Here is a 25,051-nt window from a genome sequence, read left to right as displayed (position 1 = left end):
CGTCGGAGCTGCAGCTGCTACTGGAGCAGTTTTTTTGATACTGTTGGAACAAAATGTGCAGGACTGACATCAGGGCTACAACCAATTCTTAATTATAATTGATGTATTGTAGTGTAACAAGTCCCTAAAAAAATGTGAAAATTGTGAAAAACGCCTGACAGAAGTTGCCAGAGTCCAAGGTGACATCTTCAAATCACTTGTTTTGTCAAACCAACAGTTCAAAACCAACAATATTACATTTACAATCACATAAAATAGAGTAAAGAAGCTGGAACCTGCAAATGTTTTGTATTTTTATGGCTCTTCTGGATGGAAATGTTGGTCTACCACTTTAGTCAAGACTGAAATATTTCAAACTACTATTGGTTGTATTGCCATGAAAGTATCTGACTAACCGTCCAGCAGCAAGTTGTGAAATGTCTTGACGACTATCTGACGGATTGCCATGAAGTTGGCTTCAGATATTCAAGATTCCCGATGGAGACATCCTAATGATGCAGTGATCCTCTGACTTTTCTTCTAGTGTCAACTGCATGTCAAACATTTTTCTTATTCAGTGAAATATCTCAACATCTGTCACATGGATGTACAGACATTCCTGCTCCCCAGAGGATGAATCCTGCTGGTGTTCACATGATTGTTCATCTAGTGCCACTATCAGGTTGACAATTTTAGTTTCTGTTGAGACATTTCAACAACTATAGGATGGATTGTTGTGATATTTGATACCTTCATGTCTCTTTCAGGATAAAATGTAATAACTTTGGTTATTTTCAGACCTTTACTCTTCTTTTTATTTCTATTTCTACGTTTTATGTTTTTATGCTGCAACAAGAATTTCCTCTGTGATCTGAACTGAACGATTCTTGTTTTTCAAATTAATTTATTGTCTATCAATTGACTAAAGGATGAATCAGCTGTTTCAGCTTGAATTGAGTCTTAACTAAAACCAAAACCTGTAGTCAGCCGTAGTCATCAAGACTACGAGAGCAGAGCTTTTTTAATATACCAATTAAAGAAGGGAAGGACGTAAACAAGCCCTCTAAGACAATAAAAATAGTTTTCATTACCAAACACAAACTGTGTGTTTTAGTTAGTGACAGCCGGTGGCTCTAAAAGAATCTGAGTGATCATTGTCTGACATCTTGCAGCAGTGATAACAGCCGTTCTAAATTTCTAAGTCTTTACATCACCAGACTAATGAATAAATGCCAGAGCAGAGAAAGTGTCCGGCTGTTTTCCACTTGTTGCGCAGTCAGTGAAAAGCACGTCAGTCTGACAAAAAAAATACTTTATTTACAACAACTCACACACAGAGGAAATGGAAGCCCTCAGGCATCATGTACTGCAGGAACAAAAGCAGTTTGTCATCGTTTCCAAATTGGGGAAAATTACAGAAGTGGACATAGAAGAAGTAATAATATATATTTTCATACAAATAAATCTCTTTCTATCTGAAATATATTAGTTTGGTTACTGTTCCCTTTTCATAAATAAATATTATAAGGTGTATAGACGTACAAGAAGGTCTTCTCCAGTAAAAATGTTTTTCTATGCTGATGGATAAAGTGTCCTGGTGGCTTCCCAAGCTAACGCTCATGTTGTACCTACAGTTTGGACGTCCAGGGTTTGACTTTAGTGTCTTTGTCACATGTCGTTCATCTCACTTTCTCCGCTGTGCACACGCATACTTTCTGGATCTGGGCTGCTCTGATGGGAGCTGGACTCTGAACGTCAGGACCATTCTCCGGCAGAAGTTTGCGTTTTCATCGTCATTGTACTCCTCCTGCGCCCATGAAGACGGTATTGATGGGAGGCAGCGAGGACACCAGCTCCTGCACGTCTGAAGATGACGGCACACGTTGCTGGGAGAGCAGCGCGTCCTGAGAGGTGAACGGAGAGGGAACGCCGTACATGCAGGGAGCAGATCCTGCCGAGGGAAGGGAATGATCTGTGGAGGAGACAACAGAAACGTAAAAGATTTTAATTGTAGTTTTGTAAGTATTTTTTGAGAAATGTACAATGCAGCACAAAGTCAAGACATGCGTTTTTGTCTGTACAAAAGTAAAACAATCCTGAAACTCCCCACATCAGATCCTTGTTATTTCCGTCTACGTCATCTTTATGTTTACCTGCTCCGGTTTCGGCCTCGGTGAAGTACGCTCCTGTCTTCCTTCCCGGTTCGTCCAGGATGTTGAGCGGATCGTGGACTTCGGAGTACGTTGGAGGGAACGGGCGGAGACTGCCGACGCTGCTGATGACAGATACGTGCTGGTCAACCAGTGATGTCATCCGTTGGCTGTCCAGGTAACTGCTGTTGCCATAGTAACCTAACACAAGAGGAACGTTTGACATTGCATTTCCTGTTTTTTCCAAGAACTACGTTTATAATTATAACGTCATTTTGTTTGTTCACATATAGCTGAGAACTGGATGTTTGCCTTCAGTTATCATTCATTTATTATTAGTTTTTTGCAAGTAATTAAATGTGTTTTCACCACAAAAAACACAATAATAGCGGTTCATCAGCCATGAAAGCATCTCCTCATGTCTCCCGGGTAAAATAGTCAAAGTCAAAGGAAGTGATGTATTTTATGTTCTTTAAAAACATATAAAAGTTTAAAGTTGATATCATCTCACTGACTTGAAAAATTTAAGGCTTTAACAGAGTTTGACTCCGTGTGCAGACAACAAACTGTAAGTCCCTAAATTTCAATTGATGTTAAAAAATAACTGTCTGGTTGCATTGCTGCAACACAACACAGTAAAACAGTTGCAGTCGCGGGCAGCAATGCAACTTACAGCAACGGTTCTCAGTGTGTTTCACACACAGATGTCTGCAAGACACACAATGAGTTATTCCTGATGAACATGCGCTGAGTCAGGTTCCCTTTTGATTGATTAATTATTAGATTTTCACTTAGAAAAATCAAAAGAATCATACATATTAGGACGCAGAGCTCCCTAACTCTTCATTTTACCCTTAATAATTTTTATAATATTAAAAAATTAAATATATATTCTGTATCTGTTTGTTCCAACACTTAATTAAGTCAGTGTAAGTTTTACACCGAGTAAAATATTTAAACCCAAGTCAGCAGGACCGCACAGTTAAATGAAATGAAATATTCAAGCTGTTCTGTGCATTTTATTTACATGTATTTCTCTGTAATGCAAACAGGCATGTTTCATATCTTTAAAATGTCTGAGATCTTGAGCAGAATATAATTTAAAATAAAGTTCTGAGGGTTTGAAACATGTTTGTATCTGCGTTGCAAGTTTATAAAGATGGACCCAAAGTCTGAGTGACTTATTTTCAAAGTCAAACAAGTCAAAACATTTTCTTACCACTGTGTCCTGCAGCTGAGTACGTCTGTCCCTGACACCCACCGCCGGAAGGGTTCAGCCCGGCCCCCACAAAGCTGAACCCTTCTGCTGAGTCCAGTATCTGGGCTGCTGTCGGAGCATCCAGCCCCTGTTCAGTCTGGACCGGATCCGTGCCTGAGCTGTAGCTGGATGTGGGTCGGACTGCAGAAGCATAAGGTGTCAGGGAGCAGTTGGTGCTGTTGGATGAGTGATGGTGGGACGATGGATGATGATGACTGTAGAACACGTCTTTAGTCAGGTGCTGGTCATTGAAGGAGGGGAACCGGGAGAGGTGGTAGGCCAGGGACGAGGTCTGAACCGAAGCTAGACACTGACTCTGAGGCTGAGGCCTGGACACAAATGACACAAATCTTCAGACAAAATAAACCAGACAAGCACAGATCAACACTAATGAGCGAAGAGTGATAAGTGAAGAAGCTAAATGCCCAATGCTATTTTTGCTACAAAAAAATCTCATACAGACATTCTGTATATGAGAACAGCTTCTGAAGATGTGGTGTGAACTGCAGAGAGATTTGAACTTGTACAGTAATTTGTTTTGCACTGATACCTGAACTCAACCAGCATCAATGGAAGAAATGTTTTATATGTGCTTGAATGAGCTTGGATGGGACTGAAGGGCTCAGTGACCAGCGCTGGATTTGCTGATGACATAACATCAAGCAGTTAGTTTTATTGCTGGAGGAAGAGCTGCAGCGATTAGTCGATTAATCGATCGAAAATTAATCAAAACTATTTTGATAATTGAATATTTATTTAAGTCAGTTAATACTGAAATCTAATATTCAGTTGCTGCAGCTTTTTAATGTGAGAATTTGAAGCTATTTTCTGACATTTTATAGACAAAACAATTAATTGAGAAAATAATTAATAATGATTAATTGACTGTATCATTGTTAGTTGCAGGCGTTGCTGCATGTTTTAAAAAAATCTTCTTTTTTTCAGAAAAAAAAGCAAGCACTCTGTTGGAAATTTCATTCTGGTCAAGGTGGAACACAGTTTTTACAACAATACACAGAAATTCCTCAATATGGCCACATGTATAGTTTATAAAAAAGTGCAAAAGACCGAAGAAACATGGAGGCTGACTGGTGGTCCAGCTGGCAACAAGATTTTTGTTTTTTAAGGGCAAACTGAGTATCAGTTTTGTATGAATACGATTAAAAGTTGCACTTTTTGTTGTAATACCACCACATGGCCAGTGGAGACAATATTTCATAACTTTATTAAAGTTTCCCTCCACTCAAAAATATGTTTTTCTTCTTGTTCGTTCAGTTGGATGTTTGAGCTTCTCTGTGCAGAATGATGTGCTGTTTGTTTCCACATTTATCTGCTGAAAGTGGAAAGTTTCTCTGAGCTCATTGAAAACCCAATTTTAAAGGGTCAGACTACCAGCATGATTTGTAACATCACGACTAGTTTGGAGCCAATTTTTAATGAGGGAGAAAGTGTAGATGTAATTTTAAGGATTTTAACATGGCGATTACAGTTTTTTATATCAGACACACAATATTGTTCCAAACAGTCTTTTTTATACATGTCTGGAGGTGATCTTTAACTCCTTTAATGAAGATTGTTTGTGATTTATGATATCAGAGGAAACTTGAGATAAAAAGGAATACAAAAACAAGAAAACAGATTTTTAAAAACATTTGAATTAACTAGAGATTTACGCCTACAAATTAGATAAAAATACAACTAATAGTAATCATTATCTCCACCCTGAATATCTTGATATACATAAAATCAAATAAATATGTATTTAGAGTCAGATCAGGGTAAGAGTTTCCCATCAATTAGAGATTGATAATTATGATTAACAATATATCTTTATCCTGTCAAACTCCTCATTATATTCATCATATAGTATCAAAGGTAAATAACACTGACTAAACCTTAACAAGTCTAAAGTGAAGCTGACCTGAGTGCAGGCTGGTAGACGGAGGTCGAGGAGCCGCTGGCTGGAGGGAAGTAACCGGAGCTGGTCTGAGGTAAGCAGTGGTACAGGGTCTCCGGGTAGGAAGCGCAGGGGCTGGGCTGCGTCATGGCGCTGAGAGAGGAGAGGCAGGAGGAAGAGGAGGAGGAGCAGGACAAGGAGGAAGAAGAGGAAGACGTCAGGGGTCTCCCCGCCATCGGCCCCTGGTTGATGACGGAGCCTCGGTGCACCAACGCTGCCGGAGAGATGGGGGGCGTCATGAGGGGGGCGCTGACCTGAGAGAAGTCCATCTGACCACCTGTGTGGGAGGATGAAGAATACATCTGTATTTTATTTAAATAAATTATGGTTCCGTTTGTGGTAGAAAGAACATGTAAAAGTTGATATGTTGAACTTGTTAGCAAACAGTTGCTTATTTCCACATCCAGCAGTTACGGAGCAACATTATCATTCGTGTGGAGTCGTGTTTCTGTCCACCTGGTGAATGTAAGTCCAATATTCACTCTCTTTTAGCTCAGTTTTTGCTCTCTACCAACTCCTGAGGGAAATATTTGGCTCTTAAATGCTCCACTATGTTCACCAGCTAGTCTACAGCTAACTGTGTCTGTTTGCCGTTTGGTTGCTGAGCAGGTAGTGTACAGCGGCTTTTTAGAGCTTTTTCTCTGAAAACAGCTGCCTGCTGCGGCCCAAAACGACGCTATGAGAGCGCTGAGAGTGAACCAGAACAGTAAAGTCGCAGCCGGACAGATAAACAATGAGCTGAAACTCACTATAAAGCTCCGTAAAGCCGAGAGGAGCTGCAGAGTCACTGATAATTCTCTGTATGTTCATCACTACGAGCAACACCTCTGACACTATACACTGTCATTTGATGCATTGTTATTGTTACTTTGAGATTGTCATGAAATCAAATCCCATTTTTGATACTATTAACGGTCACTACATATTTACATTCAGTAATTACCTCTCTATAAAGTAGTTTTCCTTGTTCGCGGCAGGTTAAATTGCCTTCACATGCACAGAGGATTCACATAAAACAATGCTGTTTGTAATCCAGTCTGTAATCTTATAAATATTCACTGTTCGCAGCATGATATCAGATTACAGCTGCTCATCTCATGATGGAAAAAGGCCTCGTATTGACAGACTTCTTTATTAAAATAATGTGAGTTTGTTTGGCTGCGCTATAAACAGATACATCAGTCTTTGTTTTCTGACAAAGTAGCTGCTCAAGGTGTTTGCTGCAGTGTTAAACTGCACTTGCTGTTACCTCCAGTAACCACAGGTGTCACCAAATCAACCAGCACTGAAATCTTAAGGATTATAACTTTAAGTTTAGAGAAAATCATCAATCAATCAATCATTTTCATAGTCAAAAAGATCTATTATCATATCTCATATCAGAAAAAAGGCTACAAATCTGATACCAAATAAAAGCTGCTGCTGGAGTGTTGTTGTATAAAAAATCGATGTCAAAAGCATAACAACACACAATATCTATATTTATACACAATATATATACTTTATATGATTAAAGTGTTTATGATGCAACATTATGTTTGTTTTTCGTGTTTTTTCTGACCTGAAACTGTGAACCCAACAGAATCCGTCCCCTGGTAGACGACAGTGCTCGTCTCCAGACCTTGCTGCTGATTGGTGGAGAGAGACATGTAGGCGTGTTCTACCAAAGACTCATTCTTCACTGATTGGTCAATGGCAGCACTGGCCTTGTTGCGATTGGCTAGGAAGCAGGAACTGGGAGAGGCCATGAACGCTGCTTTACTGGCGTCTGAAAATGAGAAAATAAATTACATTAACAATAAAACTCAAGTTTTGTTGATGTTGATTTATTATTGAATTGTAGGAGCCTTTATATTGTTCTATATGTGTCTGTATGTGTCCAGTTATAACGCACCCGAATGTATCCACCTCTAAATCAAAATTAAACTTCCTGTTTTGATTGATGCATTTTTTGTGCAGCACTTTAATTTCCTTTATTTATTTTACTGTATTTCTTTTTATTCTACTTTACTTGGTTCTATTTCCTTCTTCATTTTGTAATTAAATGTGGTTTTAATGCATTTAGCTGTTGAATTGACTATTTTTAAAAGGTGCTGAGTAAATAAACTTCCCTTGAAACCAAACTGAGCAATTTTACTGTGATGTGGACTAAGAATAAACATTTATAAATGTAGCTGTGCTTTCACTGTATGTGTACTTTTAATGTAATAATTTAATTTGTCAAACATGTATATTTTATCATTTATATCATCCACATGTTACTTCAATTTAATCTTTGCATTTTCTTGGTTTTATGTCATCTTATAAAGAACTTTGTAACTTGTTTTTTAGAAATCCTTCAAATGTATTAATGTGGGTAAAAGGACAGATTTTTATTTACTTTGTTTGTTTATTTATGGGGACAATACACATTAATTAACAATCAGTGTACCTGTGGTCCCATTTCTCTTAACTGCGTCTTTGATTATGACATGGAGACTATATGGAGTAAACAACAGATCTGCTGTAGGTGTGAGTCAACTTTTACCATCAGCTGGATGTACGTCAGCAGCTGTGTGAGTGTTTGTTGTGATGCCTGATACCTGCATTCTTCATGTATTTGTCCAGGAGGTTCTGTAGGTCCTGCTCCTTGTCGTTGTTAAACTGAGTTTCCAGAGCCAACAGGATATATTCATCTAACAGCATCCTGATCACATGGAAGGAACCTGTCAAACGCCGAAACACAAAAGTCAAGAATTGTCCCTTAAAAGTGTGACGATTCCTGTGTATCTACTGTTTGACCTTTAGGATCAAGCTGCTCTTTGTTTGACCTGCAGGGTTGCAGGTTTAAAACCTTCTGTGTTTGAGCTGCTGGGAACTTCAGAGACCAAATGGTCAGTGTTTATTCATGTACACGTACTCTGTGTGCGTGTGTTTGAACAGAGAGCACGCGACCCGCAGATAAGACTTTGTTTAATCAAGGTGAGTCTGGCCATTACAATTTATGGCGCTATTGTAGCAATCTGCTCCAAGCTGGCTTAGTATTAGACACAGTGTGTGTGTGTGTGTGTGTGTGTGTGTGTGTGTGTGTGTGTGTGTGTGTGTGTGTGTGGTCAACACTGTAGACTGAGTGATGGAGATGAGAGAAGTGAAAAATAATTTAGCTAAATGATTTTTATTTATTTTTTTTTACCTTTTTGATTACAAAAAAAGACCAAATACAAACAGCACAAATACACAACACAAGGACAGTACACCAGAGGTTACAGACACAAAGATATAAATATAATTTACTTGCTTAGTAGATCATTGCATCACTAATCCCTCTTAACAGGACTTCTCTGTTCTACATACAGAGTTCAGGTTTCTATTCATTGTATTGCCTTTATGTCTTAAACAGTCTCTTAAACTAAATGTCTGTTATTTATATATCTTTTATAAGTGTCCACAGTCCATTTAAACCAGCCGATATTGACTACTGGGCTAATGTGTGGAACATGTCAAATGTGCTCCGTCCACTCGCCGTCCCCACAGTTCCAGTTTGGCTTTGAATGCAGACACTTTATCTGCCAACTTGTAGACAGTTGTCATTCTCCCCTGAGGTGAGAAATAGAGTTCATTGAGCAGGTTGAAGATGTCACACAGGTATGTGTCGTCACTGAAGTGTGCTACCAGCAGTGACTTTATTTCTGAAAGAAAGCGGCTCTCTTAGCTCTGGCAGGAATCTCCCCCCTTGATAGACACCTGACTTCAGTGTGTAATAGGCGTTTGTGCTCTGTGTCCATTTCCTCACAAAGCTGCTCAAATAGATGTGAGTTTAGGGCATGCGCTTTGATGTGATTGATAAGTTTAATAACGTCACTCAATTCACTGTTAAGATCAGGTGACATTTTTGGGCTAGCCAGCGTTTCTCTGCGAGTGTGTAGACGAGCATAGCTGCAGCCTCGTCTGTGCATATTCCAACACAGAATGACCAGTCTGTGTAGTCATTCAAAGACTTGAAGAGTTCTCCTCCAGTTGTGTTACTTGGTAGTGAGAGGGCACACAACATATCCTCATCATCTTTAAATATATATCACACATAAACCAGCAGTATTGCCTTGTTGTTGACATCTGTATACCATAGTCACACACAAAGCTGTTCCAACAACTGTGCTTCGACGTCCTCCTCTATTTCATCAACTCTCCTTCAGACTGTGGCAGCTGAAAGAGGAGCATGTGCCATCTTGTTAGCTGCAGCTTCTCCCAACAGTTCATGGTGCATGTCCTTGGCAGCAGGCAGAATCAATTCTTCTCCAATAGTGAAAGGTTTCTAAGCCTCATGGCTAAGTACGATGCTCTCAGAGCAGCAGCATTTGTAGAGGTGGCGGCTCTCGACACCCGCTTCTGTCTCGCTTGCTCGCGTTTTTTTTTTTCGCTCAAAGAACTCAATGGGTTTTTTCTTTAAGCAAAGGGTGCTTGGACTCAAGGTGTCAAAGCAGTTTTGAGGGCTTCATTGTCTCAATGGACAGCTTGTCTCCACATATCACACACCAGTCGCCATGAAGCAATATTTTACATATGACGCATCATATTTCCTTTAGCAACATAAAATGTGTAATATGTTTGTAATTGTAGAATGTAGACTCACAAATTCCCTGAAATATTCCCTCAATGGTAGTGACAGTCCTGTATAGTTTATTAAATATAAAATGCGTACCCTGAAAGTTAACTTATTTTATTTTATGAAATCAATAAAACATAGTTTGTCCAAGTGTTTTGTAAATATATACTGAACCATTGTTACATCTTTAGCAGGGTTTTGAAGAATAACTTTTCCCTCAGTGTCATGTTAAATGTGTTTCTTTTCAATAAAGTTTTATTGCAGTAGAGTGAGTTTATGTTGTGCAGAAATTGAAGCTATTTCTAAGCTTGTGTTGATATTTTCTCACCAAAGCTGGAGGCGTTGTTGAGTGTGAGGTTGTGCATCACTCTGGCGCCGAAGAAACTCCACCTGAGCAGGAAGTCCTGAGCTCGCTTCTTCACCGACCGACCGCTCTGCTTACCGGGCTGACCGGAGACAGAGAAGAAAATCGGTTGATTGCACAAGATGACATTCAGAGAATCATCTAGTGAGTCCATCCATCCACACACACTTGCACACTAAACACATCTAAGAGTAAACAGCTGCTACCTTGATGACTTTATGCTCCACGACAGAGTCCAACCACTCGATGAAGGACTCCACCGTGGCGTTCTTCCTCAGCAGCTCTTTCAGCTCCCGGAAGACGGTGATGGAGTCATCTGGACGAGACAAGAAGCTACATCATTAACACAAAACTCCTTTTATAATCTCAGGTATGATGATGAAATAATATTCAATCTCCATCACGTCGCTTTGAGGAAATATGAGTTGGATTTTAAGCAGCTGTCTTACACTCAGAGTAGATGTCTTGGTCCTGGTCGCCTGTCGCAGTGATGCTGAGTAAAGGCTGTGAGCTGATGCTGCTGAGATCTACGTTGTCGATATCCAACACCATGTTGGTGACCACGGCCTGGTCAAACAGCGCTGGACGAGCTATCTGCAATGATGAGAGGATTAAAAAAAAGAGAAAGAAATCATATTTTTGACACTGAATCATCTTTAATATACACAAGCTATCATAGAGCAGACGTAGTACCTGTGCCAGGTGTAAGAACGAGGTCTGTCTCTTCAGGGAGGAGACGAAGCGGCGTGCAATTGGGAGTTTCTTGGCTGCAAGGCATTCTGGGAGGTTTTCCAGGGAGGAGGCTAGCCAGTGCTCCCAGTGTTTGGCAAAGTTGCGGATATCTGCTAACAGACTAATGAACATTCATAAGATCAGTCAGGTCAGATGTCTCTTCTCAATTCCAAATCGACCTAATTAATCAATCACTCATCCTCCCACAAATAACTATGAACCTAAGTTTGACATGTGCTCTTTCAATTTTGTTTTCATCTCTAATTAAGTGCATTTAAACTGGACTTAAAAGCTGCTTTTATCATAACAAGGAATAATAAACAATATAAAAATAGAATTTCACAAAACTAAGCCAAAGCTTTCTGGCAACAGCAGAAGATGAATTTTAATCCAACATGTTTATCTTCTAAATGAATGGGGAAGCGATGGGGAGGCAACAGGTTTTATGGTAAATGGACGATATAAATATTGTCCCTCGCTAGTCCCACAACCACTCAAAGTACTTTACAATACATGCCAACATTCACCCGTTCACACACACACACATTCACACACTGATGGCTGCCATACAAGGTGCCAACCTGCTCATCAGGAGTGATACAATGCTTCTTATGCAAAGCTCCCCATGATGTTTCTATGCTCACCCATTCACACACACACTCAGAGCAATTTGGGGTTCAGTATCTTGCCCGAGGACACTTGGACATGTGGACTGGAGGAGCTGGGGTTCAAACCACCGACCACTGAACCACAGCTGCCCAAGATTTATGTGGTTTTAATTTTTTCATCACCAGCACTGGATCAACACAAGTCACTGCAATCTTAAGATCATATTTGTGTGCTTTTACTTAAAACTAATTTAACAACAATACATAAATGTTTAAGAAATGCTAAGCACAGCACTATTATATGGCGCAGAAAGATAAGTAGAAGAAACAAACCTCTCGGGCATCTCTTGCATCGTAGCAGGAATCAGAACGTCTGTAAGAACCTGAGACAGTAAAGAAAACACTAGTTCATCAGTTAGTTCTCCATCAGTGAGCCAGAATACAGAACAGGACACTTTAACTATAACTGATATGTAGTTTCAGGTTGGGTTTTATCATTGCAGAAAGGTGCCCATCAGTGATCCATTTACATGAATACCATTTTGATTTTAGTGGAGGTAATGTTCTCTTTAGCTTATTTAAGTGCTGCTCCACTCAAAAATATGTTTTGCTTAATGTTCCTTCAGTTTGGAAGTTTAAACTTCACTGTGCAGAATGATGTATGTGCAGAGTTTGACACTAGAAGGCTGTTTTCACCTTCATCTGCTGAAATGGAAAGTTTCTCCGTGCTCGCCGGAAGTCTGATTTTAAGGCGTTTACCTACAAGCATCATTTGTGACACCACAACTAGTTTGGAGCCAATCCTGGTCCAGTATGCACCTTACAGGAGTGTAATATGGAAACCTAAAGCCTCCAGTCTGCAGTTCAGTTCTATCCACAGACCTTTGCTGCATGTCACACCCCTCTGTTTTCACCTGCTTCATGTCTATCTGTATTTCAACAGACAAATAAAGTTTAAAAAAGCAAACAGTAATCTTTTTTTTTTAAAAAGTATTTTTATATGTCTTAAAACATGTCTGGAAAAGATCTTTAAGTTTATTTTCTAAGAATTTCCTGAGACCCTCCACTCAAAAGCGACATTGTTATTCTTTAAACTTCCAAGAGCTTCTTTCTCAGGTTATAAACTCTTTGCCTTTAGGGTTAACTATTAATTAATCAGTCAATAAAATCTATTTTACCATTGTATTTTAGATGGTTTTATGACTGACCTTATGTTTAGCCTCCATATTTTATAGTCAAGTAGGCAATGTTTGCAAAAAAGCACAAGCTTTTGAGTTTTGCACCATCAGTGCAAAAGAAATAGATAATATGCATATTATCCATCTTTAACACATTTTATCACTTTGCTGAAACTAAACTAGAACTTTTCATACAGTATAAACATTTGAGTTTGAGATATTTTTTATCCCCTTTGCATTTTGGGGTCTGACATGTGTAGTTTTTATGTTATTCTCCAAAAATGAAAAGATAGAAATCTGATTTTATGACAACCTTATATAGAATAGAGTCGCAGACACAGAAGATGTCGACTATCACTGGGTTTTCCATCAGTGGCAGCAGGTGGTCGGGCATTCCCTGCCAGAAGTGAAGCAGAAAATTCTGGATCTGAAACAAAAATATTTGAAGAGTTTTATCAGTTGGAGTGGACAGTAAACTGTCCTCTTCACTGGTATTAAATAATAAAATGCTCTCATGTGACAGTAATTATCACCTCCTCAAAGTTGACATTAATGGCATTGTCCAAGATGCACTGGCAGTGTGTTTTATACATCATGATGAGAGTGTCCACCTGGAACAGGAACATGAAATTAAACCAACAATAATGATGGAATCACTGACAACCAATTAACCAAAACTGTGTTTTTCAGAATTGAGATGTTTGCTGTTTTGTTTTCATCAGAAAGAAACACTGCAGATAGAGACCGTAAAGCTTCTCAGAGATGATCATGTCTGTTTATAATAATCAATACTGACCTTTTCTCTGGAGATATTTCCCTGCAGCAGAAGATGCTGAGCACTGGGGAAGTCTGGGAGTAATGTTCCAGTTTTAGAGCTCAGTGAGTATTTCCTGGTGAAACCTCCCTGCAGAGCACAACAACGTCAGGACTGTTTTCTTTAGTTAATATCTATACCATAGTTTTTATTTCAATAAGTGAGAGAATTACCTCGTTCTTGAGTTTGCTCCCTGAAAACCTGTAATCAAAGAAAATCAGATTTGAGCTTAAATTTAAACAACAAATGTTTGATTTGATCAGAAAAGTTGAATTTCAATTAGTAAATTGAAAACTCATGATGAGTTTGTGTGTAAAACAAATTAATTTTTTTTGTACTGTCAGGTGTGTAGAGACAATAAGTAACTGCAGCTGGACACAGAAAAATACTCATATATTTGAATGGAGAGTGTGAGTGAACCGCTAAATGGTCGGGTCCTAATAAAGGAAAAACTGCAGTATAGAACTACAAATTTTAGTTTTGATGGTATTTTTCTACAGCACTTTATCACTAAACTGTCACCATCACTCCATTTTTTCCCTTCCCCTAATAGGTCATCCCCACTACTGAATTATATATATAAGACCTATAATTATTGTAAAATAAATGATAACACCAAACTTCATACAAAGTTTGTATATAATGTACTGTATGTATATAGACATTTCTTCTGTATCCTACAAAAATGAGCTGCATCCAACTCCTACACCCAGCCCTCCCCTTCCCTCCTATTCTCTATATTGACCAGCTGATTGCAGACTTCCTGTTGGGTTTAGGTCAAGGTTGTCAGTGTATGATTTGTAGGTCTTGATGAGACGAATAATTGAGTTTTGGTTTGATCTCTCTACGACATTCCTACGGGCCATGGCAGCCATATTAGATACATAGGTGGCGCTCTAGAGCACAGTGGGGGTTAATTTTTATTTTATCAAATATGTGTGCCAAATTTGGTGAGTTTTTGAGCATGTTTAGGGGGTCAAATTTAGGGTTTAAGTGGCGTAATAATAAAGAAAGAAGAAAGAAACAAACACATGAAATACAAGAGGGCCTTCGCCCTTTGGCCTCGGATCCTAATTAAAACATGATGTGTCGACTTTAAAATCTTTGAAAGAAAAACATGAACAACTTTTTACTTTTAGAGAAATGTGGCATTTTCATATTAATAAATGTTGTAATATCTGTCATGTTTTACATCCACAGAAAAAAAAACATTTCCAGATTTATTTAACATGGATTAAACAGCAGACGTGATATTCTGAACAGAAAATTCAAGGAAATAAACACCTGACTAAATAGACTTTTGAAGAGAGAATGAGCTCTGTTACAACAGTCTGAGACAAAACAGAAAGCAACATAACTACTGTGCACAAGCAATGAACAAATATACATTAGTACAGCACAGCACGATCAACAAAAGATGGAGATAAAATAAACAAAGAAGAGAAGAGACCAGACATGTTAAACAAAGTGTTACCTGGTCAAACCTTTCCCAGAATACACAGAGTGATAGTAAGCACTGCTCTCTTTGATGCCAATCCCATAGTAATGATATCTGTAGAGTGTCAAGATAATAATATATTATATTCAAAAAACTGCAACTGCAAGTTAAAAAATAAACTGAGAGTAAAGTGTTGTGTGTTTACTTGGAGTGTCCTCTGGTTCCCAGTCTTCTTGTCGTTAGAAGAGGAAACTTCTGTCGGATCGTCTGATGACAACAAAGAAACGTAAAGTTGTGATCAGATCAACATCATTCAGAAGTCACAGCTGTAACTCTGTCATCAGATCATTAATCAGTCATTATCATTAGGTTTCTGCACTTTTATTGTATGTTTAACTGAAAACGTCAGGCTCTATTAAACAAAATTGACTGTTTATTTGCATATTCAGACTTATTTATTACAAATCATCACCAGAATTGACTTTTTAGGCCTTTTAAAAACTAATTGCGATTATTTAAATACCTGTTTTTATGTGTGTTTTCAACAAAAAAAAGAAACAACTGAGGACATAAGATATTCCAGATCATGATGTCCAGAATTTGCTTTAATATATTGTCCTTAAACCATATTCTTGTTCATGCATTTGGGTCTATAGAAGTAACATAATAAGAACTCTGTATATACCAGTGTCTGAGTTCACATTATCCAACATTACATGGCAAATTTTTAAAAAAATACTATATGGAAGAGTTTTTCTGTCTCTTTACAGAAACACACACACCTTTCCAAATGTTGCAGCGCAGGCTGGCTCTAGTTTCTCCTTCCTGCAGAAGTCCAGATAGTGAGCGTAGAGGATACAGCGAGGCAGACACACTCCTTCACACACTATATAATTCTCCTCCAGCCTGTTGACACACATCAGTAAAAAAAAAGAATCATTATATTTACCACAAAAATACATAAATGGCCAGAGGATACAGAAAATACAAAGAGAAACTGATTTCTATATATATATAACTAGTGGATAATTCTGGACTGTAAGAATGTAGAACAAGACTTGCATCCACATTGTTTGTTTGTTTGTTTGTTTGTTTGTTTGTTTGTTTGCACAATATGAAATAGAAGATAAAATATAGAATTATAAGAGGTTAAAACATGACTGACACCTGAAGGTTGGTATATTTGCAGTGTTCCTTACCACTGCAGTGTGAGCTGTGTCTGCTTCTTCTTGTCTTTGATGATCTGACTGATGGTCTTCCTGGAGGAAGAGGAGGAAGAGGAAGAGATGCTCTGTTTGACGGTCAGATCCGGGTTATAGTCCACCAGATCCTGGTCCTCCTCAGAGGACGGCGTCTCATTACTGTCCTCTGCTTCTGAGAAAACATACAGACAAACACAAACACTGGAGATAGTTCATAAGAGGAAACTTGTGCTGTGTTGCAGGTGGCTGCTGCCTCAAAAAATGAACATCTATGTTTTTGTTTCCATCAAAAGGTTTTTTTTTTTAAAAAGGCTGCAAGACATGAAGAAACTGATGGGAGTTATTTCCTAATGAATGTTTTGGGGGGAATAAAGTGCAAACTGCAGTTTAGAGAAGAATCCAAACATTAATTTCCTCAAATAATCTGAATTTTTTCAGTATGATTTAAAGAGAAACTGGTCTTTCCACTGTCTAAGAGTGAGAGAAATATTACATACACACCATGTCTGGTGGACATCCACTGGAAAATTAGACAATGGGTATAATTATGTGTACACATATTATGTATTTTGTTCATTTTAAATGTTGTACTTCAGTGTCCTTTGGTGTATTCTCAGACCTCAAAGTCTTCTTTTGCTTCATCTTGTAAACTAGTTACTTGTAATATCTGAGGTTTCTTTCTTTACTGATGGAACATTTTACATTTTATACATTTATCTCTATTTCGATGCTTCTTCTTCTTCAGTGATTCCTGTAACTTCACCTGCTTCTAAAATCTAAATTCTTTGTTGTGAATTTCATGAACTGGAAGAAATTTGAAGCTTTTATTTACTTTGTGCACATTTTTTTTTAGTTTTGCAGGATAAAACACAAGTTTTGGGGTAAAATCTGGGATGGAGGAGCAAACCATCAAAGTCTGTTTCTAGTTTTACATTTTTACATTAAAGATTACTATTTGACTGTAAAGCTGCATGTCATAGCACCAGTATCTGTTTTTTATTTTATTCATTTGATTCTTGTTTCTTTACTGATTTCTCTTACTTCACTCATTTACAGATTACATCTTCCCTCCTGTTTGTGTATCTTCATCAACGTCCCAACTCACATGTCTGAAACAAAATATTTGAGGAGAAAACTGATGTGATTTTGCTCATGAACAGTAAAGAAAAGTCTTTTATGTTTCTCATATTGTTAATTATAATCTTCTCTTGGCTCCCAAGTTGTGTTTACTTGCTTTATTTCCTACTGTGCTGCATGAGAGAAGAAAAAGATGGTATATTGGTATATTTTTATCTGCACACCAAATATATTGCTGTGTTCTGTAAAAATCCACTAAAGCAATCTGAAGCTATTTATGGAAAAAATAAATATGAGATCTTGATTTATAAAGTATAAAGTAATGACTTTAATAAGTGTGGACAAATTGTACATCATCAATAGTTTTCTTTTTTCTTTTCCATCTATTAAATATATTTTGTTGCATTTGTTTCTCTTTAATACATTTTTGCTTGTGCAGATTTTTCTCTGTTTTCTTTTTTGATCATGTTTTGTATATTTAATACAGACTGAAAACAAACAATGAATAGAAGATGTAATTTTGCAGTTTTAGTCATGTGAAGTTTGTTGTTGCAGCACCACCATGTGGCTGATCTGTGGCATGTTTTTTTGTTTGTTTGTTTTATATCTGAGCAGATGTGAAACCTTTCCACACATTTAGACTCTGAGGTGAAGATTATTTTAGGAAAACAGGAAAAGATGCAGCATAAGACTTAAACTAATGATGTAATAACTATAAAACAACAAGGTGTCAACCACCACTGTGGTCTAAACCCCCAACAGCAATAAAACCACTTTAAATAAGACTGTGTGCTGCTTTACCTGATTTAATCCCAGAATCATCCTCCTGATGAAAGTGTGTCTGTCCATTAAAGTCTGTGCGTGTTTCCTCTGGTGAGCTGCACAAAGTCTTGGTTAAAGAGTGAATAAGAAACACTCCATCCCTGGCTGAGCTCTCACTGCTGCGTTTCATTGGCATAGTGACATAAAGACGTCTATAAAGACTTTAAAAAAAAAATTAACCAAAGAAGAAAACTGAAGTCAGTCTGGTGTGAAAAAACAATCCAGTGCAGATCATTTGTCCTTGAAACTGTGAACCAGCTCTGAACACAAATGAATCCTTAAACACTGTTAAACCAACCCGAGTTTAAAACAAATCCGGGAAAAGATCAAGTCCAGCATTTTTTGTCCGTTTCTACAAACTGATGTGAAGCTAAAGAAAAGTGTAAAAACTCTCTGCGCTGATGATAAACCTGACAGAGCAACAGCAGACTAATAAAGCAGAGCTGCAGGAGGGCAGAGCCAATGAAGCCGTGGACACATTCATCATATTTACAGAAGACTGCGGCTAATCCAGGTTATTAATGATTAACAGAAAAACCCTCATCCATCTGTCTGTCCATCCATCCTGCCTCCCACAGTCAGCTGGCTCTTTACAAACTTATATATGTGCATAAAAACCTCAGAGATTTAAGTCCAAATTGCCTTTACATCTGATTTATTGCTCAACTTTATTTGGATTGTATTGAAAACTTTAAAATATGCATCTTGAATGGAGGTTATTGTGTGACAGCTGTCATAGTTTGTTTATGGGTTCATTTTAAACTTTTTTATTTCAGGTGCATCTAGAATCTAGAAACTAGAGCTGCAACTAATGATTATTTTCATCATTAATTAATCTGCTGATGACTGTTTTGATTAAATGATCAGTCATTCTGTATATAAAACATCAGAAAACAGTGAATAAATGTCCATCACTGTTATTCAGAGCTGAAGATGAAACCTTCAAACTGCTTTTACAATTTAAAAAAGGGAGAAAAGAAGCAAGTTCTCTCAATGAGCAGCCATAATCGATAAATCGATTAGTTAATCGTCTGAAAATTAATCACCAACTGTAATTGTTTTGAGTTTCTGGTTCCAGTTTCTTTTATGTGAATATTTTACTGGTTTCTTTTGGGCTGTTTGTCGACATTTTAGGTTTAGGAAACAGTGATCGACCATTTTCTGACATTTTATACACCAAACAACCAATTGATTAATCAAAAATGAAAATAGCCTAATTAGTTGCAGCTCTAGATGTACTGACTTATTGATTAATTGATTATAACCTAACTGTTTCAGCACTACACACACTATTCATAATACTTCATCTATCAAGACTTTGAGAATTTTTCTGTCTAAATATTTTATTGAAAAAGAAAAAATGTCACCAAAGTGTCTTTATATTGAACAGAGCAAATTATTATCAGGACTATAAATAAATAAATAAATAAATAAAAGCGTGACACGAGCCTTTGGCAGGAAATGAGGTCAGACTGCAGTGAAGTGATGAAGCTACAGGTTGCTCACCTGAGCCGCAGCAGAAGGTAAGAAACCGTCAGAAATATGACAGAAGAAGCTGCAGTCAGACAAGATGTCGTTAAATAACAGAAGCTCCCGGTCACTGAGGTTAATTAGAGGTAAAAACAGACCCGGTGTACCGACAGGACAGCCGTTACACGAGCTGTGACGTTAGCTTCAGTGTCGGCTAGCATGCTAACGATGTTAGCTCATCTCTGCTAGTTTTACATCATCTGAATGTCAAACCGCCGCGAAAAAGTCCGCGTGCGCACTTCAGTTATCCTCTGCTGCCCTGTACATTCAGGGAAACTACTGTTCACCAAGTTACTGAGTTAGAAATGTTTATCTCTGTCTAAATCAAATGCTAACGTTCAGCCTAGATGGCTAAAAGCTAAACTTCTGACTGGAGTTTTAAGTTAGCTGCACATCTGGAGGGCTAACAGTTAGCTGCTGTGGGACCAAAATGTTAAAGTATTTTACCAGAAGCTTAAAGTTTCCCTCCAGGATTTCACAGTTGTAATTATTGCTAAAATGTTTGATTTAGTGCGGCTTTTCTTAAAAATTGCGATACAATTTGCTTTTTTAGCGTTTTTTGGTTAAAATCGCGGGAACTGGGACAAACTGCAAGTAAAGGAAAATGGTGCAATTTTTTTTTTAACTACTGGCACTGAAGAGTCATATATAATCACTTCATTTGATAAAAAGCAGACTGCATATCACAGAAACAACTATATTTCAGTGTAATGTTTTAATCTATTGTCTGTCCATGAAAACAATGGGCTCAAAGTTACATAAAAAATGTAAGTTTATTTATATAGCACATTTCATTACAAGTAACCTCAGTGTCCTTTACATGGAAAAACAAAATAAAAGAATACAGGCATAAACATGAGAGCATAGGTAACATAAGCAATATAAATATAAGAATATAAGCATGAAGCATACACCCAATATACATTAAATATACCACAAAGCAATGAAAAACCCCAAAACATCAACACAACACAGTCAAATAGAAACTCCTGCCCTGTCACATAGCTGCACATGTAACAGGAAACACACACACACACGCACACACACAGCCAATATCAACAGGAAAATTGCAGCTCTAACCCAGAACTAAGTTGATAAATTGATTAGTTTCCAACTATTAATTACCAACTACTTTGGTAATTGATTGATTGTTTGCTGTCAAATTCCAGCTTCTCAAATGTGACTTTTTCTGATTTATTTACTCACAAGTACTGCACTTAAGTACAACTTTGAGGTATTTGTACTTTACTTGAGTATTTCCATGTGATGCTACTTTATACTTCCACTCCACTACATTTATCTGACAGCTTTAGTTACCTATCAGATCAATATTTTACACATAAAACACTTGATCAGTTTGTTATTTGTACTTTGTGGTGTTTCAGGAGGAAAACTGCCTCAAATAAACTCTCATTTTAGTTTCACATTTTCTCCAGAAGCTTTGAATGAGATCCTGAGATGAAGACAGAAGAAAATACTTTGCTCACTGTTGAAAAAAACATCTTTATTGATTATGTAAAGCTTCAGATTGTTCACACATCCGATCAGTAAAGTCTGTTAAATGACTCTTGTTCAATGATTTCATGTTCAGATTCACTTCATCCACACAATCAGTTAGTTTAACCCAGAATGTACAAGAACATAATAAATGATTATTATCATGATAATTACACTTTGATTATACATTTCTTTATCAATTTACAAAATGATGAGAACAAAATATCTATGATGAAGGAAGTTCTGCTGTTTTCTCTGTTAAAGACACTGAAGTGGAGAAACAACAGCAAACAAATACATCAATACAAACATGAAACTAACATTTAGAACAAAGAAGTTTATATTTTCATCTGAAGAAACGTCAGTAAAGGTTAAAAACATCATCATGAGCAGTGATAGCCTCCATGGATAAAAAAACACAGGAAAAAGTGACATTTAAAGAAACTGAAAACATCAACAGAACAACAAATGAAAATAAAAAAAAGTGTTGACAATCCCAGTTTGATTGACAGCTGATCTCTGTGCAGTTCAGAAACACCACAGCAACGAGCTCTCAGAAACAATGGAGACAAAAACATGAAGAATTACAACAGAATCTGACACATGAAGTCTGAAATGACTTCTGTCTATTTGAGTTTACACAACTCAGCTGTGTCTCCAACATCATTAAGACAAAGTCCAGCATAGAGAGGCTGAGTGAATGTGGTCTGGACTCTGTGGAGGAGAGTCATGGTTTCAGAGACGCTGTAGAAGGACAGAATACCTGCACTGTGATCCAGGTACACTCCTACTCTGGAGGAACCAGGACCTGAGACGGGAGTTGAGACATAGTTGAACCAAAATGTATAACTGTTAGTGTCACAACGTAAAGACCAAGATTTGACATTGAGTCCAAATACACATTCATCTGAGTCTCCTGCTCTGCTGATATTCTTGTATGCGACTGCTACCTCAACTCCTCCCCCTCTCCACTCCACCTCCCAGTAACAACGTTCAGTCAGACTCTCTCTACTCAGGACCTGATCATAATCAGTGAATCTGTCTGGGTGACTAGAATAAGACTGTTGTTGTCTCGTTAGTTCTGCTTTTCTGTTCCCCTCAGACAATAACAGCCGTGTGTTTGCTGTGTTTGGATCCAGTGTGATTTCACGTGAATATTTTAAGAACTCAGCTCTGGTCTTGGGTTCTGGTTCTGACAGTAAAACGTCCACTTCAGTCACTGTCAGTGAGATGTTTGTCCATTTCACCCTCAGGATGTCCTGTAGTTGATCTCTGAGCTCTGACACAGCTGCTGTCACATCCTCAAAGTATCTCAGAGGACGGATATTGATGCTGGATGAGTCTGTAGGTTCACTGAGTTGTGACAGTGAGGGGTAGTTGAGTAGAAACTGGGTGTGATCCTCTGTGTGTGAGAGCCTCTTCAGTTCAGCGTCTTTCCTCTTCAGCTCAGTGATCTCCTGCTCCAGCTTCTCCTGAAGCTCTTTGACTCGACTCACTTCAGTTTCCTGCTGGGATCTGATCTGCTGCTTCACATCAGAGCTTCTTCTCTGGATGAGACGGATCAGCTCAGTGAAGATCTTCTCACTGTCCTCCACTGCTTTATCAGCAGAGTGACTGACGGCCTCCACCTCCTGTTGAAGCAGCTTCACATCTTTCTCTCTGTCCTGGATTCTCTGCTGGATTTGTTGTCGACTCACCTCGAGCTCTCTCTGCCTCTCAGTCCTTTCTGCTGCAGCTGAGACTGTGTCGTGGCCTTTATGCTCATCCATAGTGCAGAGATAACAGATACTCTGCTGATCAGTACGGCAGAACATCTTCATCACCTCATCATGACGAGAGCAGATGTTCTCCTGAAGCTTCTCTGAGGGGTCGACCAGCTTGTGTTTCTTTAACGGAGCTGCATCATAATGAGGCTGAAGGTGTTTCTCACAGTAAGAGGCCGAGCAAGTCAGACAGGACTTGAGGGCTTTCAGCTTCCTCCCAGTGCAGACATCACAGACCACATCTTCAGGTCCAGCATAGCAGTGATCAGCAGGAGCAGCTTGGAGTCCAGTCTTCTTCAGCTGCTCCACTAAAGCTGCTAACATGGTGTTTTTCACCAGGACAGGCCTCGGTGTGAAGGTCTGTCTGCACTGAGGGCAGCTGTAGATCTTCCTCTGATCCTCTTCATCCCAGAAGCCTTTAATACAGTTCATGCAGTAACTGTGTCCACAGGGAATAGCCACCGGATCCTTCAGTAGATCCAGACAGATCGAACAAGAGAAGGTTTCTCGGTCCAGCTGATCTCCTTTCTGCTCCATTTCAGCTCTCAGTGACAACGACTGTCTGAGTTTCACTTCCTGAGAAGTGAAACTAGTTTGAGCTCTGATCTGAACAACATGTGTTTCTGCAGCCTGCAGCTCTTGTACTACATTACATGTTGGTGACACCCATCTGCAAACTGTAGATCTGAAGGGGAGGGAACAAGGAAATATGAGCACAGAGTGGAGCTTGTTGTGTTTGAGAGCAGGAAGAAGAGGGAGGGCTTATCAAGTGCTGATTCATTCCAGGCAGAGGAGCAGTTTTAAAGGTTATTGGCTGCTTTTCATTTGGCTAACGTGACTCCTCGCTTCCCTCACTCACGTCTCAGCTCCTCCCAGTGAGGACGGAGGGATTTAATTCACCAAAAGGGACGTCCTCACTCACTTCCGGCCTTATTTTGAGGAGATTTTCTAGAAGTTTAAACTAAAAATTCACGTACAATTGTATTAACTCTTTAAACAGTTACTTAATTTCTATGTATTGATAGCTGGAAGGAAAACACCTGATAACTGCTCCAATATTTATCATTTGATTATAGATCTATAGCAGCGTCTGTCTGTCACAGAATAAGACACAAATACACAATTTAAATCTGTTAATTACTGAAATAACAGAACCGACGTAAAGGAGCAATAAAAACAGCTGCAGCCTGCAGAACATTTTTGAATAAAATATTGCTTATTTAGTTTGTGACAGTCTGACGTCCTTTTCAGGCTCAGGATGATTTTATAGGAGACGCAGCTGTGTGACGTCATATTTTCCTGAAGGAGAGACTGTTGTGGAAATGTTTCATTGTTGCTCAAGAACCACACAGAAACATAAAGAAAACATTAAACATTGTTACTTGTTGAAGTGGTTGTAGACACTGTACAATCCATCACATAATCAGTAACAATTATACAAATGTCAAAATAGAAAAACACAAGACAGCTACCAGCAACCAGACAGCTTTATATCTCTCCAGAAGCTAAAAACAGTCAGGTATCTAAATGGACATTTCCACAAACTTACACCTTCTTACAAACAAGTATGGTCACATGATGACAATAACCCTCAGATAGAAACAAGTTCTAGAGTTCAACTAGTCCAGGAGAAGGATTTCTTCACCAACATGTAAACCAGAATGACACTAACATTACATCACACTCAGCTGAAAACATTTACCACTTAGTGTGAAAACATTTGTAACATTTATACAAAAGATTTATTAAATGATCACTTATTATTCCATTGTCTCTCACAAGACGCACTGAAACAGAGAAGAAGAAGAAAAGAGAATCCTTCTTGACCCTTGTTGATCCTGTCTGAATGCAGCACCCCCTGTTTTTTCCTGCTTTTGATTTCACCTGTCTGGGAGCCCCTTCCTTTACCCCCACCCCCTTAAAATGCTGACCCTTGATCCTGTATGCAAAGGCCCTCCCTTCCTACCTCACTGCCTTGATCCTTACTGTATAAAGTCTTTCCATTTCTTCTGCTCTGGGTCAGTCTACTGCATCAGACCTGCTCTGGGACAGTAGGCTCACCACATTTCCAGAACGCTATTAAACCACTTCCACCACAGC

At 38.4% G+C, this 25,051-nt stretch overlaps 3 protein-coding genes across 5 annotated transcripts in view; 1 reads left to right on the top strand and 2 right to left on the bottom strand.

The window, feature by feature from the left end:
- Nucleotides 1-1,296: 1,296 nt before the first annotated feature.
- On the bottom strand, nucleotides 1,297-19,516 carry rfx6 (regulatory factor X, 6). Of its 2 annotated transcripts, none has more exons than XM_042389704.1 (20): nucleotides 18,141-19,516; nucleotides 16,260-16,434; nucleotides 15,843-15,966; nucleotides 15,266-15,327; nucleotides 15,097-15,174; nucleotides 13,796-13,823; nucleotides 13,605-13,712; nucleotides 13,342-13,419; nucleotides 13,122-13,235; nucleotides 11,964-12,013; nucleotides 10,984-11,143; nucleotides 10,740-10,884; nucleotides 10,497-10,606; nucleotides 10,255-10,372; nucleotides 7,927-8,049; nucleotides 6,906-7,112; nucleotides 5,309-5,621; nucleotides 3,349-3,716; nucleotides 2,133-2,330; nucleotides 1,297-1,951 (listed from the first exon to the last, which is right to left on the bottom strand). In XM_042389704.1, the coding sequence occupies exons 1-20, from the start codon at nucleotides 18,295-18,297 to the stop codon at nucleotides 1,773-1,775; spliced, it is 2,895 nt and encodes a 964-aa protein (XP_042245638.1). In that variant the 5' UTR covers nucleotides 18,298-19,516; the 3' UTR covers nucleotides 1,297-1,772. The 2 variants fall into 2 exon arrangements, with proteins under 2 accessions (XP_042245638.1, XP_042245639.1); XM_042389705.1 differs by having other exon boundaries at nucleotides 16,260-16,431.
- On the bottom strand, nucleotides 19,021-23,689 carry LOC121881911 (tripartite motif-containing protein 16-like). Of its 2 annotated transcripts, XM_042389734.1 has the most exons (2): nucleotides 21,862-23,569; nucleotides 19,021-19,075 (listed from the first exon to the last, which is right to left on the bottom strand). In XM_042389734.1, the coding sequence occupies exons 1-2, from the start codon at nucleotides 23,486-23,488 to the stop codon at nucleotides 19,029-19,031; spliced, it is 1,674 nt and encodes a 557-aa protein (XP_042245668.1). In that variant the 5' UTR covers nucleotides 23,489-23,569; the 3' UTR covers nucleotides 19,021-19,028. The 2 variants fall into 2 exon arrangements, with proteins under 2 accessions (XP_042245668.1, XP_042245669.1); XM_042389735.1 differs by lacking the exon at nucleotides 19,021-19,075 and having other exon boundaries at nucleotides 21,764-23,689.
- The window catches only part of tdrd15 (tudor domain containing 15), a 36,971-nt gene continuing 31,553 nt past the window's right edge, over nucleotides 19,634-25,051 (top strand). The window contains exon 1 of the mRNA XM_042389636.1: nucleotides 19,634-19,684. The gene's annotated coding sequence lies outside the window, so the exon portion shown is untranslated. The remainder of the gene's footprint in view (nucleotides 19,685-25,051) is intronic.

The sequence above is a fragment of the Thunnus maccoyii genome, chromosome 17, assembly GCF_910596095.1.
Source record: "Thunnus maccoyii chromosome 17, fThuMac1.1, whole genome shotgun sequence".
Classification (NCBI taxonomy): domain Eukaryota; kingdom Metazoa; phylum Chordata; class Actinopteri; order Scombriformes; family Scombridae; genus Thunnus; species Thunnus maccoyii.
Note: the sequence above shows the minus strand (reverse complement) of the source record. Positions and strands in the feature narration are given on the sequence as shown.